Source organism: Gossypium arboreum, chromosome 6 (genome assembly GCF_025698485.1).
Source record: "Gossypium arboreum isolate Shixiya-1 chromosome 6, ASM2569848v2, whole genome shotgun sequence".
Lineage (NCBI taxonomy): Eukaryota > Viridiplantae > Streptophyta > Magnoliopsida > Malvales > Malvaceae > Gossypium > Gossypium arboreum.
The window spans coordinates 4461664-4476720 of NC_069075.1; the positions used below are offsets into that span (position 1 = coordinate 4461664).

Below are 15057 nucleotides of genomic sequence, written 5' to 3' on the forward strand. Positions count from 1 at the left end.
TTGAATCAAAAACTACTCAAAACCTAAAAATAAAAATCTGCGAGAAAAATTAGGTTGAACATGTTGAACTGATTTAATAATTTTTTTTTAATTTTTTTTAATTATTGTTGGTCATCTATTACATCGATCAAACTGATTGAATTGGAAATTAGTTGCCTAACTAGTTCAATCACTAGTCTAATTATTAAAACATTGTATGTGACACTCTAAGATTATATCACATTATCACCTAAAAATTTATATAAATTAGATTATCATGTCATCAAACTTTTATATTTGTCAAGTCTAGGGACCAAAATGATTCTAATTGTCAAGTTTAAGTGCCAAAATGGATTAAAAAAAGTGTAAATACCACAGTAAACCTAATTGCTAAGTCCAGAGGTCAAAATTATATTATTCCTTGAAATAAAGTTTGACTTATCAATTAAACCACTCAGGTTTATTTCAAGTTAAGTCAAATTGGATCTGCATAATATTAACTTAAATTTTTATTAAATTATTTTTAAAAAATCATATAATTAATTTAAATTGAAGTTATTTTCATTTTAAATTCGAGTCATTTCAAGTTTAAATTAAATGAATTTTTATTACTAAATTCAAGTTTGAATTGATAAAGTTGGTTTTAAATACTGTAAAATAAAATAAAATCATAAATAAATAAATATATTAAAAATTAGATTTTTAAATAATTTCATTATAATACTTAAAACTACTTGTAACCCCTTTTCAACTCGTAAATAGAAGGATAATGCATTTTAAGGCACTCGAACCTACATCTTTTTGTATTGACAATAATGCTCATGCCAATCGAGTTATGACTCATTCGGTAAAAATTAGATTTTTTATTAAAAACAAATAATCCGATATTTCAATTCCCAAATTTGAGTTTTTTCACCACAGTTCAAAATGGTTTTAGCTGATTTCACTCATATATCACTGTCGAATCATTAATTCTCGATTCAACCATTCGCTACGAAAATTTGAGAACTTTAATAAAGGAACAGTTAGTAAGCTTCAGGAACTGAAAACAAACAAAAGCCATTTGAAGAAATTCACCAGCAATGCAACTTTTTTAAACAAAACTTTTAACAAATAATACAACCAGAGCAGCTGGTCCAAGATGCTGCATTAACCCACTACTTCCTATGGATCAAAAAATTCTAATCCTACAATGAATATGAATTCATTAAAAGAATTGAATTCAAACAAATAGTACCTCTCGATGTCAATAAAGGTCGGTCAGCCTATAAACAATCCAACAAATAAGGCAGGGCAAGCTGCAGACGAGAAACACTTTTCATATCATAATGTTCCACTGCTTTCACTGGTGGAAATCGAGGGTCCTTCAGATTTCACTGAGTGGGAACCACCGCTACTGATATCAAGCCCCTGCAATTGGCCTAGAGGATCCTGTTGCATCATATCGGCAAAGGCATATGAATTCGTGGCACCTACCATGGACGGATTAGTTGTCAATGTGTTAGATTGTAAGGGCTGAAATGGTGGCATTTGTACGTTTAGGGTGTCGATTTGCATATGCTGAGGCTGGGGAGGGAGAAAGGAAGATTGGGTGTATGGTATATGGTGCATTCCCAAATTGAATGTGTTTGTGGGTGTCGTTGCTTCTCCAGTAGCAATCTTGAGTCCCTCTACTTCCTTCTTCAGTGCTTCGTTCAGAGCTGTAATCGGAAACAGATAACAGGAAAACATGACTAAATATCTCGATCCAACTAAACTAGTTCGATTCCGGTTTGTATTGTATCCTATCATTGAGTAAATATGGTATAATAAACAGCTTTAACTTGTGTAACAAATTGGCATTTCCAAGATGTGCCGAGTATACACTTACAATAAGCATGCAATCTTAGGGAGAATTGGGTAAATAAAACAGTCAGGATGAGATATACCATCACATAGTCGAGCCTGTTGATCCATAGCCTGTAACCGAAGCTTAAGTTCGGTGTTCTCAGTTGTCAAGCCTGTTACATCTCTCTGGAATTAAACACGAACTATTAAAATTCAAATTTTAGTTTAAAAAAACAAAAGACGAAAGTAACATAAGATGGAAAGTATCCTCATTCGTTTAGTTGATAGAAAACCCCAATTGCGAAAAAGCAATTTATTTGATTACAAAGTAGGACCCCCAAATATTGTAAAAGACACTCACCCCCATAGGTTGATAGAAAATACAGTTCGTTTAGTTTAAAGTAAATGTATTTTCGTATCGAAACTACGGGATGCTAACATACTTTTCCTTGGTTGTTTAATATGTAGATATGACATTCATAGGAAGGAATGCAAATAGCAACCACAAACGGGCTCCAAACCTGTGCAATGAGAGAGGTAAGTGTTCAAGAAAAACCTGGAATAGGGTTAGTTGTGCAGAAAGAGTAGTTGCTTCCGTTTGAAGTGTTTGGACTTTTCTCTCCAGTTCAGTTATATATCGAGCTTTCCTCTCCTTAGAGCGAGCAGCTGACTGCCTATTTGCCATGATCCTACAAAATTTATGTAATTTCTTAGCAGAATCCTGAGTGTGAACCCAAGCTCACCACACAATCTAACATTATCAAATCTATGAGGGGTTGAGGGGCATTGAGTGGAGAGATCGGATTGCTCTAGCTCAGCCACATCACTAAATGCTTATTCATTTAAGACAAGATACACCTTAGCATTAATATATGAACAAAACGAGTTTAGAAGCTTTATACACTAAGAAATATGAACCAGGAAAGGTTATAACATTTGCACACATGACCTTACTAGACCTGTTATTGCAAGTTCCAGAGTTCAGAAAGAACAGCTGATTTGCCCAAAACTCAAACAAAACTAATGGCGGTCAAATGTGCAGAAAAAGAGAAATATCACACCAACACGTTTAACAGAAAAATTTTAATAGTGTTAACGATTGGACCTAAAATTTTAATTTCGAAAGTAGGGGACTAAATTTCTAAAAATAAAAATAGAGCGACTAAATTCCAAATGTGTGAAGCATAGGGACTGGGAGCATATTTTAACCCAAAAAAAGCCAAAAACATACTCTATAAAAAAGCAACATAAATATAGATGACACCATGTAATTCACTTGAATTTATTCTTAAAAATGCTAACTTTTAAGAAGTTCCGCAAAACTGAACTTCCTAAAATAACAAAAACTTGCTTCACCAAGGGGTGTGAAAAATCAACTGAAGCACTACGATGTTAAAAAAGATTGTCAACAAAACAACTATATGAACGAGGGCTATTCACCCAAAGAACCCATCCGGGTTCAACCCTTCGGGGGAGCAAGCGGTAGGCCTTTATTTAGGAAGCTCCCTTTGGACATAGCGCATGCATGTATGGTGTGAGTATGTCCTTACCGTGTGTACGTAAGTACTAACCTTCTAATTGTACAGTACCAAAAAGAAAGCATGCATGATCCCATACGAGAGCATCTACAATTGGAAGGGGGAAACCCCCGTATAATTGATATCACTTAGATCATAAAAAATCCATATATTTCATTAATTCTACTAGGTACTAACTCATATAACAAGGGATGAGCTAAAAGCATGCATCATCCTTACAGATGCACCTTGAATGGGAAGGGGGAAAAGTCTATATAATTGACATCAATTATATCACAAAAACTCGTATATTTCATCAATTAGATCATAAAAAATTCATATATTTCATTCACCCTACTAAACACTAACTCATATAACAAGGGATGAGCTAAAAAGCATGCATGATCCATACAAATGCACCTAGAATTAGAAGGGGAAAAAACACTTACAATTGATGCCAATTATATCATAAAAACTCATATATTTCATTAATTAGATAATAAAATTCATATTATTGACATCAATTAGATCTTAAAAAATTTATATATTTCATTCATTCTACTCAATACTAACTCATATAACAAGGGATGAGCTAAAAAGTATGCATGATCCATACAAATGCACCTAGAATTGGAAGGGAAAAACACTTAAAATTGATATCAATTATATCATAAAAACTAATATATTTCGCCAATTAAATCATAAAAGTTCATATTATTAACATCAATTAGATCATAAAAGATTTCATATTTTTCATTAATTTTACCAACTCTGAATTTCATTCAAACACTACCCTCCCCACAATAGGAAATGTTATTTTCAAGTTCCAACTCTGAATTTGCTTCCTAAAGTGCTCGATACCCCCATGCATGCGCACCCAAGAAAAGAGAAAAAGTCAACTTCACTAGTACGATATAAAAAAGAACAATTCAACAAGACAATCATAATGCCATGAAAAAATAAGGATAAAACCAACCACAAAAAGCCGCAAACTTTATAAACTAAAATACAAGTTGCTATTACTTTCTTCTAATAGCTTCACGCAATAATCTATCGAAATCAAACAAAAAACACAAACTTCCCACTAAAAACCATAAATTTCAAACTTCTTTCTACAACTCCAAATGACCCAAATCCCAAATTCACTTTAAAAAAAAAAAAAACCAAAAAAGTTGGAGTAAACTATAATTAATTCTCAAACCTTTTGGCTCTCTTTGGGTCAATATTCCACAATTCAGCAAGCTTATCAGGAGGCATAGCTTTCTTAGCTTCAATCAACTCCATTGTCGAGCACCCATCAACTGAATTACTATACCTATGCCTTCCTTTCCCATCATTCTTCTCTCCCTTCCCGGACCCACCATTGATTTCCTCTCCTTTCTGATTCTGACCCGACCCACCACTCGAAGACCCGGAAATCCCAGACCCGGAACCTCCTCCTTCGTCCGGTCCCTTCGATGATCCTCCCAGCTTCTCGATATCCACGTAATTGTAAAACACGTCATCCTCGGATCCCAACCCTTCGAAAGTGTCGGAGCCGAGATCCAATTCGTCCGGGATCCGGAATTGGACTTCGGAATGGGCTCGCCTGTGGTGGGAGCCACAGAATGGGGTAGAGTTGGGGAAAAACAACGCCGTTTGGGTGGTGGATGATGCATTGGGTTTGGAGGGAATGGGTGGAAGCGGGTTCGGGTTTAAAAGCGGAGGATACTGCATTTTGGTGTTCCTTTTGTTAGATTTGAGATCTCAAAGATAGAATAAAATGTGAGTAAAATAAAAATAGCTTTACTGTTTTAAATTTTAATTTTCTTTAGCTTTCTTCTTGAGAAAAATTATGTAACAAATTAGGGTTATATCCATTCGGTTCGATTAGGTATTTTAAATTGTTCCAATTGTTTCGATTCGGTTAATTTTAATTTTTATATTAATTTTTAATAAAATAAATTTTATTTTATATTTTTAATATTATTTGATAAAATTTCAAATTTTTTAATATTTTAAAATAAAATATTTTTATATAATAAAAATTTAAAAATAATTATATATTAAATAAAATTTAATTCAATTTTAGTAACCACAATTTTAAACTTATAATTTATAAACTATCTAAATATTTCGATTCAGATTGATTTTCAATCTGATAATTTTTTAAGCCTAAGAGAAATGTCTCAGAAATTTTTCTAAACGATGTCGTTTAGTTGCTTCACCCAAGAAAAATGAATTTATTTATTTTACTTTTCCCTCTAATGGATGAAATTTTTCGTTTTAATATAAATCATAGCTTAATTATAAAACAATGCAAGATTTTGGGACTCAAATGGAGTTCTTGAATAAATATTTTTAATTTAGATATTTTTAATATTAATCTTTCTTCTTCTTCTTTTCTTTTTTTAAATTCACTTTAATAAGTTAGATTGTATTAGATCAAGCCAAATTTTTTAAAGGAAAATTTATTAATACATTCCATTAATGGATTATACAATTTAAGGAAAAAACCACAAATATCTGTAATAAACGTAGAGGGATAAATTCCATTAACACCGCAAAGGTTTCACCTTCCGCATCAATAGAACATTATAACATGTTGATATTAGACATGTCACAACTCAAGAACGACATATCTAGAGTAATTGCAAGCACTTCCTACAATACGGAAATTAGTCTCGAATGGTCCAAAATGGCAAGAAAAAATCGGCAAAAGAATCGAGCATCCACTAAACTGGAGAGGGCGGCGACAAAACCATCCATAAAATCACTTTTAGAAGCAAGACTATATGCATAAACAAGACTAAAAAATGTGATACAAGTAGATGTAAGCATTCGATTGATTGTATTGAATGAAAAATTTTGAGTTAATCGAGTTGATGAATCTAATTTTATCATCCTAATTCGATTTGAAATTTTCTCAAATTGAATCGAATGAGATGGAATTTGAATCGAATCGAATCAAATATATTTATTCGAGTTAAATTAAAAAAATAACTTTAGGTCCTTGTAGCCATTTCCACCCATCATAATCAATTTTTTTTATCAACTATCATCCCTCATAATTTATTTATTAATCTTTTATATATGGGTTAGATTCTTTGTTTGCTTAGATGCTTCAATTATATTACGATTCTTTTCACCATATATTTTGAAATTAAAAAATATATTAAATGTAAAAAATGTGATTTTTTTAAATAAGAGTTATTTTAAAGATAAAATGTGAAATTGATACCAATAGAAAATTTTAACACGAATATTTTATAGCATAATCAATAATTAGGTTTTAACAGAATTTGATAAAAATTCAACATGATTAAACAATTCAATATAGATACTCGACAGAGTTGATCCTCGAAGCTTCCCCCAAGTTGATCCTGGTAAGGTTATTGTTCCCCTCAATCTCACTTCCTTGTTACAATTTCATCTATTTTCTTCTTTGCTTAGAAATCTAAGGTTGTTTATATACTGGGTCCATCCCTCTAACTCTAAAGAAGAGTCCTGAATGAAACAAGAAAAAATTTTGTTTGGCAGGTGATTGATCAGAGAAAGGAAGCGAATTAGCGATAATGGCAGAAATGGAGAAATCTATGAGATCCGATAACACTGATGATATACTAACAAAAATAGAAAACAAATCTATGAAGATTGAGAGCTTAATTAAACAGTTGAAATTTCTAATACGAATTCGAGTTTCCCATTTAAAAGTTTGAAAGGAAAAAAAAACTTTAATTCTGTAGAATTGGTTTGTTTCTATCTCAGGTATAAAACTATTAAAGCTATTAAAACTGTACGCGAGGGTTATCCTCCCCAAGACAAATGATGCAAGGTTTGGTACCCTAAAAAGAAAGCTTTTTTTGTCCAATTTTTTCATTTTAATTTGGACATTGGCATTTATTGTCTGTGAACAGGATAGGTGTGCATAAAGCATTAATGACCATAAAAGATGTTGAAGAATGCTTCGTTCTTTAGATCCCCAGTACTATTATATTCTTATGAAGTGAGTTTTTTTCTCTTCTTTTAGCATTTCACTTGTATATTTCATTCAATGATATGGTCTATTTCAAAGTTTTTAAACGAGATTGAAAGTATTTGAACAAAATAAAATTTGGTCTAATCTGCTTAATCCTCCATGGAATATGCTTTTATGCTTTTCATCTTTTAGTAGTTGTTAGTACACAACTGTTGTTGCACTGAATGTTACATCATTAGTGACTAATGAATAGCTAGAAACATCTACAACTGATGAATTTGCACTATTTGACAAAATCTCTTACTAGGTTTATTGTTCGCATTGTTGAACATTTTGCCTAGTGATGTTATAGCTCTTAGGGAAACAACTGCTTTCATTATAGGCACACATGTTCTGTAGTTCATATATGATTGTTATGAATATTTCTAGATATGTATATAGAGGATTGTCGACCAGAGATCGTACCACATGTGATCAGTACCTTAAGATCCTTGAAAAGCTAACAGAGAAAACTGGTTTCAGATGCATACTTCATTCCCTTAAAGACACTATGAATACAGATTGACTCTAATCACCCATTTTTCCCTTTAAAAAGATAATTATAATAGAAATGTTCAACATTTTCTCTTCATTGTTCCATATGTATGTGAACCAAAAATTTTGTCCATGTAACACCCCAAACCCGGCCTAAACTTTATGGCTTGATTCGGGAGTGTTATGAAGAAGAGGTTTTGAAATCAATATTGTTATGTCAAATTTCTAGTATTTAATTGTTGCTAAAAAGAATCCACATTTTATCAAACATATCTTTATTCTCTTTATGAAAATGTTGTTAATTTGCTCCTTCAGAAAACTTATTTTGTAGCGCAAGTTTGATATTATCAAAGTGTAAAATCGAGTTTGTGTTTTCAGAAAATCATTTGTTTGCATAAAACCATGATGTTGTCAAACTTTGCAGTATTAAAGTCCAAACACAACCAAAACCAAATTTAAAACCAAACAATCCAGAGAGTCTAAAAAATACAAACTCTCAAAATAATCCAGAATTAAAATAAAACTTTTAGATAAACTGGTTTGTGGACTAGTGGTCACCTCTGAGACTTCGTTGCACCGATCCAACTATGCCTGAGGATTACCTGAACATAACAGAAAAATAGATGTGAGTTTTTGGAAACTCAGTGTGTAACCCAACAGAGATAGTCATGCAAATATACACACAAACTCATATGCAGAATAGATGCAGATATGAACTTAAGTCCTTAATAGAAACAAATGTCAGAATCAAATAATCAGAATAAATATACAGAATCGTACCCCTATCCTCTACATACTATCTCCGACCATCCCATCACACAATGTGGGGTATAAAACACTCACTCATCCCTACACACCATATAGTGTCCATACGACACATAACAGAATAGTATGCAGCAAGCTGCTAGAAAAATAGGCGAAAGGCCACTGTACAGAACACTTCCTCCACATATACAAATCCCACCCCATATACAGATACATATATCAAATAACATATATACATAAATAACATGCCTGGCATACTTGTGTACAGATATCATACATGCTTATACAGAATAATCAGACATACATATCAGTTTTTCTTATTTAGATTAGTCTATTAGGATAATAGATCATAGGCATTAAGGTTTGGTTAGCCCTTACCGACCCTACGGAAAGCCCACAGTCGATTGGAGTGACTCATGCGACCGTAGGGAAAATTTCAGAACTTTGGACCCACATGCCTGTGTGGGCCCACACGCACAAAATAGCTTTGCCCGTGTGGCCCACATGGCCCGACCCATAACCCACACACTCAATTCGGCCTAGCCCGTGTAGCCCATACAACCACACACTCGCCTATCACACGATCGTGTGTCGCACACGGTCGGGCACACTCCCGTGTGGCGTCGACAGGCTCTTTTTTCAACTTTCGCCAAACTTCAATTTCTTGTGTTTTCGTTACATACCTGGTTCAGTTTTGATGCCACTGCAGTCTCGAGCCCACTAGAACCTAAAATTAGACATTACAAGCTTCAAAAATTAGTTTTAATCCTTAATTAAACCGAACCAAAGAAACCAAAAATAGTAAAATTCAAGGGTTCAATACGTACCTAATTCCCTAAGCGATTCCGAATATGATTCTGTTAGAGGTGAGTTTCGTTCCTCACGATTCACTACTGCCAAAACCCAGAAACCACATTAATGAAAGAAAAGCAAGTTAACAACAGCTTTGAATTTTACCCCAAAACCGTAAAACCTCACCACCTCTACTTACCAAACCACACGAAGAACACCAAGGTATAATAACTAAACTACGGGATTGTGATAAAATCCAAAAGAGAAAAGAAAGAAATTTCCTCTCAAAGAACAGAAAGGTGCGTCAAAACAAAAGAAAATTTTGGGAAAGAGAAAAAATTTAAAATAAAAAATAAAGATTCAAATAAACTAACCCTACTCAATCCACTAACCAATTTATCCCATAAAATCCTACCTTTCAATCCATATCCAACTATCATAGTTCAGGATTTCAACTCCACCTAAACTCTATCAGGCAACCGAAACAAAAATTATCATCTATGCTCACACAAGGATTTGAACACTTGACCTTCAGTAAGCTAACTCCTTACCACACGAGCTAGCAAACTCATTCTGATATGAGTTTACCAAAAATATAATATAAGGCCATCCAATAGAGATAAGGTTAGGGTAAAAAAAATAACAGGATTTTTCAAAGAATATGACTTGAACCTAAGACCTCAAACACACAACCAATAAAGCAAATGCTCATTTTGTGTCAGAATTCTTAGAAACAAAGTTAAGAAATTTAGGGCGTTACAATCCATCATTGAATGATTAGAGGTAGAAACTATGATTTATCATAAATTAATAATACAAATATATGGCTTTTCAATTTAGGGTCACTGCAAGTGTTTAATTATCAAATCATATTACCTATGAATCAATTGTTTTTTCTCTGTTTACTGCAATTTTTTCCCTTTAGTATATAAATCTTGTTACATATTGATTGTAGTGAAATTGTAAGAATAGTGAGATTGATATACCAAGCTTGTAGAGAAAATAGAGTGGAGATAATCTAGTCCATAAATTAAGGGTCTAGTTATAAGCATAGGTTAATTATTATAGGAAATTCTTTTACATTTAATTCAATTTTTATCAAATTCTAGAAAAAATAAATGTATTATAAACACTATTTAACTTTCATCTTAACATGATCAATGTCATTAGGTAGACAAGGGTTAATATTTTCCATTAAATGAATTTTTATTTATATAACTGAAACTAGTTGTCATTGTTGAAACAGGGTGCATTATTGAGGACTTGGTTCCTAATGTATAGTTATTAGCGGATTGAATGCATTTGAAGTGGTTTTCACCATAACATCAACTTCTCCTCCATATTGTTGTGCTTTGCCTATTAGAAACTTCTGTTAAACAGTTGTTACTTTATCTTTACTTTATCTGTTAAACTTTTTCAGAGTTAGTAATCTACGAAGCCTTATTTGCCTTCCACCTAGGCTATATACCAAAAATAAAAAAAAAGGCTAATACTGTGTGGAACTTATATATAAGTGTAAGAATTATTTTCTGTCTTTATTATTTTGTTTTGACCAAAATTATATCTAATATGGATTTCCTCTTTTTTATAGAAACTGATCAATTCAGACATTGCAATTTCCCTTATTATAACCAACTTATTTCCATATATACATTGTAATACCCCAAAAATTTCTACAGTAAGATATTATATTTGATATAATAAAATAGGGAAATAAAGTGACAAAAAAGGAAATTTTGATTTATGACAACGTTGAGAAGTAAATTATGATATCTTGATTCAAGAAAGGACTAAATTGTAAAAGTGAAAAAAATTTTGTGGCCCAAGAGTAAATACTCAAAATTTAAGGGATTAAAGTGTAAATATGAAAAAGTGGAAAGACTAATAGTGCAAATATTTTAAGGGTGGAATGATCTAGTAATCAAGGAAAATTGATGAATTAGGACCACATTGAATAGGTGAAGAATTATGAGGGACTAAATTACAATTTTACCAAATTAAGTGATGACTCGAATGGAATTTTAAAAGATCACAAAGGGCAAAATGGTCAATTGGAAGAGAGAGAATTCTAGAAGGCAATAATGATGCTAGATATATTTTGATATTTTATAATTATTTAATTAGATAAATAATATTTTATTAATATTTTAATAAGATATTTTATTATTATTTTATTAGTATATAAAGAAAGAAAGATGAGGAATTCTCATCCATCTTTCCCATGCAAAACCAACGTGAGAGGAAGGAGAAGAATTGAAGTTTTCATTTCTTTACAATTTGGTCATTCTACCAAAAATTTACCATTTTCACCTAAAAATTAAAGGAATTTCCATAGCTACCAAGAGAGAAAAATGTTAAGGAGACAACGAGAAGTTAGAATATCAAGTTGGATTCAAGAAATGGAAGCTGAAGGAGAGAGAAAATCAAGATGAAGATTGAAATCGATAAAATAAGGTAAGAACATCATCATTTCAATATATTTTTAAGTTTGATATTATTGAAAAAGCACGTGATTGATGTTAATGTAGAGTTTCCTTGCATATGGTCCTATGTTCTTGATATGTTAGTGAAGAGAATACAAGAGAAAGTGAAAGGGAAATAGTGTAGAGAAAAAAAATAAGAGTGTTATAAACATGGTAATTAATATCTTGCACTAAAACAGTTTTTGGCAGCAACAGTGATCTAACTTTGAAAAATCACAAAAAATTTGGAAATCGAATTAGAAGTTGAATGAAATATGGAATTAAATTTTATTGTGTCTATTTTTTCATGGAAGAAGCGGTGTAAGTAATGAAATTGTAAATTGTGAGATATAACAAATTTAGTTAGACAAAGTCAAAATGATTTCGGATTCCCCTATTTTGACTTTGGAAAATCATCAAAAATTGGAGAAAAATAACTAGGGAATTAAATTTATATGCTTAGAATTATGAATGAGTCTATTTTCAATAAAAATAAACAGGAACATCATTTAAATCCTGTACGAGGAGATAATTAATTTTTAGTGAAGAAGAGTCGGAACTATCAAACAGCAGAACAAGGGTGACTTTAAAGAATAAACTGTACTTATTAACTAAATCAAAAATTCTGAAAATTTTATGGTAAGAAGATATGTGAGTCTAGTTTCTTGGAAAATTATCGGATCTTAATTTCAAGTTCTGTAGCTCAAGATATAAATAATTGAGTGAATATGATGCAAATAGACAGTTTTGAATATACATATAAGTAAATAATGAAATTATTGATAATGTTACTTGTAGCATGTTATATAAATTAATGATGTGGAATGGAGAGGAGGAGGAGGAAAAATAAATATATGAATTTTCAGCTAGCAAGGGTTTTGTTGGGTTTTTCACACAGGAAGAAAAACAGAACCAAGTTATCCGGATGAAATATGAAGCTCTTGTTGAAGTTACAACAGCAAAGTAATAATTTCGGATGAAGTATGGAGTAAGTTTGAAATTCAAGGACTTGAGAGTTGCAACCAAACGAGTAGAAGTAAAAAGGATGAAAAGTTGAGAGAAGTATTTCATCCGGGTAACATACATACTGATGTTTGTTGCCACCTTTAACAGGTTTACATTCAAAATGGATAATTTGTATGTTTTAGACTCAGTGACTAAATTGAATAAAAGAAAAATTGTAGGGGAAATTTTGTAAAAATGTCAAAAATGACCAAAATGAAGGAAACGAATTGTTTTATTGATTAAATTAATAAATTGAATGAAATTATTAATTTGGATTAAGATTGGGTGAAAATCGGGGAAAAATGAAAAATTTACCAAAATGCCCTTAAATCTTAGTATTTCTGCAATTTTGCCAGGTAAGTTCGTGTAACTTGAATTATATTCTTAAATGCTTGAAATGTATGTTATTGATGTGAATATGATTTGAATGTTCATTGTATGAAAATTGATGAAACATCGATATATTTGATAAAAAGGGGGAAAGAAATCCCGGTTGAATGAAAGGAAAATTCGATGGATCTCTAAAAAGGAATTGACGGTAAAAAGGATCTAGCCCAGACGACCGATCCTATTCTGATATAGTCCTCCCGAAGAATATGTGGAAAATGGATTTAGCCCAGACGGGTAATCCGAATTAGGGTCTGAATTTAGTCTGGACTAGTAATTCAGATCCAAGCTCGTTAGAATAATTGTCGTTGCAGAGGATTTAGCCTAGACTGGTAATCTCGACAATACTCTATGAGTTTATATTATAGGGGATTTAGCCTGGACTGGTAATCCCGCTATAAGGATGAGGTTCGCGGGAGTGTACTTTCTGAAATGAAATGTGTAAAACAATGGTTGAAAGATACCATGGCAACATGATATGAAATGTGTAAGACCATGGTTGAAAGATACCATGGCAACATGTTATGAAATGTGTAAGATCATGGTTGAAAGATACCATGGCAACATGATATGAAATGTGTAATACCATGGTTGAAAGATACCATGGCAACGTGACATGAAAAGAATAAGACCATGGTTGAAAGGTACCATGGCAACGTGACATGAAAAGAATAAGACCATGGTTGAAAGATACCATGGCAACATGACGGGAATGAATAAGACCATGGTTGAAAGATACCATGGCAATGCACAAGACCATGGTTGAAAGATACCATGGCAACATGACGGGAAATGAATAAGGCCATGGTTGAAAGATACCATGGCAACATGACAGAAAATGAGTAAGACCATAGTTGAAAGACACTATGTCATCATGTCGAAGATAAATAAGACCGTGGATGGGAGATGCTATGACATCAGTTGAACAATTGATATTCAGGTAATATGTATCTGATGATGAATGATTATATGGAAATATATGTACAAAATAGTTGTATGAAATAATTAAAAAGATAGATAAATGAAATAAGTATAGGTACATGGAATTTAATTTATGTTAAGTTTAATATGAACTATTACCGAAATAAATATACATAAGATATAAAGAAATGATGGTGCATGAAATATTGATATAACGAAATGAATGATATATGCTTATGAAGAAACGGTAAGAGAATAATATGTTTCATGACATGTACATATATGATTATCTTTGATATGTTGATACAAGAAAATTATGTAAGTTGAGACTATTATTAAACTTAAGTGTGATATGTCGAGAAAATAGGTATATCAATGTTGAAATTATATGAAATATGTACAAGTATACTAACAATGTTGATGTTTGATACTTAGACAAGTGCCAAGCTATTGGTTGAATAGCAATATGATGATTCATTCAATCGGTAAGTATTTAATTGAAATTTTTGTTAAATGATATGTAAATCTTGCTAATGCCCCAAAATCCTGTTCCGGCAACGGATACGGGTTAGGGGTATTACACACATAAGATCGAGTCATTAAAAATCATGGTTGTATTGATGATATTTTGGTAACTTTTTGTATATGTAATATTTGGATGGTATAATGACATGATAGAATGCTACAGACTGTTGTAACTTTTTTATGCTGTAAAATTTAACATATAGATTATGACATCATGCAACTTTTTGTTAATGTATGAACATTATGTTTGGATGTAAAATATAATTCTCTGGCTATTTATTATTTCTAATATTTTGCTGTTTAATTTAGAGGATAATTAAATTATTTGTTTCACTAATGATATCCTAGCACATTAAATATGCAATATAGTTTAAAAATAATAAGG

The 15057-nt window shown here is 31.8% G+C and overlaps 1 protein-coding gene and 1 pseudogene across 1 annotated transcript; one reads left to right on the plus strand and one right to left on the minus strand.

Moving 5' to 3' along the window:
• Positions 1-1041: 1041 nt before the first annotated feature.
• Positions 1042-5205, minus strand: LOC108484621 (transcription factor RF2b-like). The gene is made up of 4 exons (XM_017788476.2): positions 4525-5205; positions 2363-2495; positions 1908-1992; positions 1042-1679 (listed from the first exon to the last, which is right to left on the minus strand). Exons 1-4 carry the CDS (start codon positions 5037-5039, stop codon positions 1303-1305), a joined length of 1110 nt encoding a protein of 369 aa, XP_017643965.1. The 5' UTR covers positions 5040-5205; the 3' UTR covers positions 1042-1302.
• A 1672-nt stretch (positions 5206-6877) lies between these two features.
• LOC108485094 (actin-related protein 2/3 complex subunit 5A-like) lies at positions 6878-7846 on the plus strand (annotated as a pseudogene).
• Positions 7847-15057: the final 7211 nt, after the last annotated feature.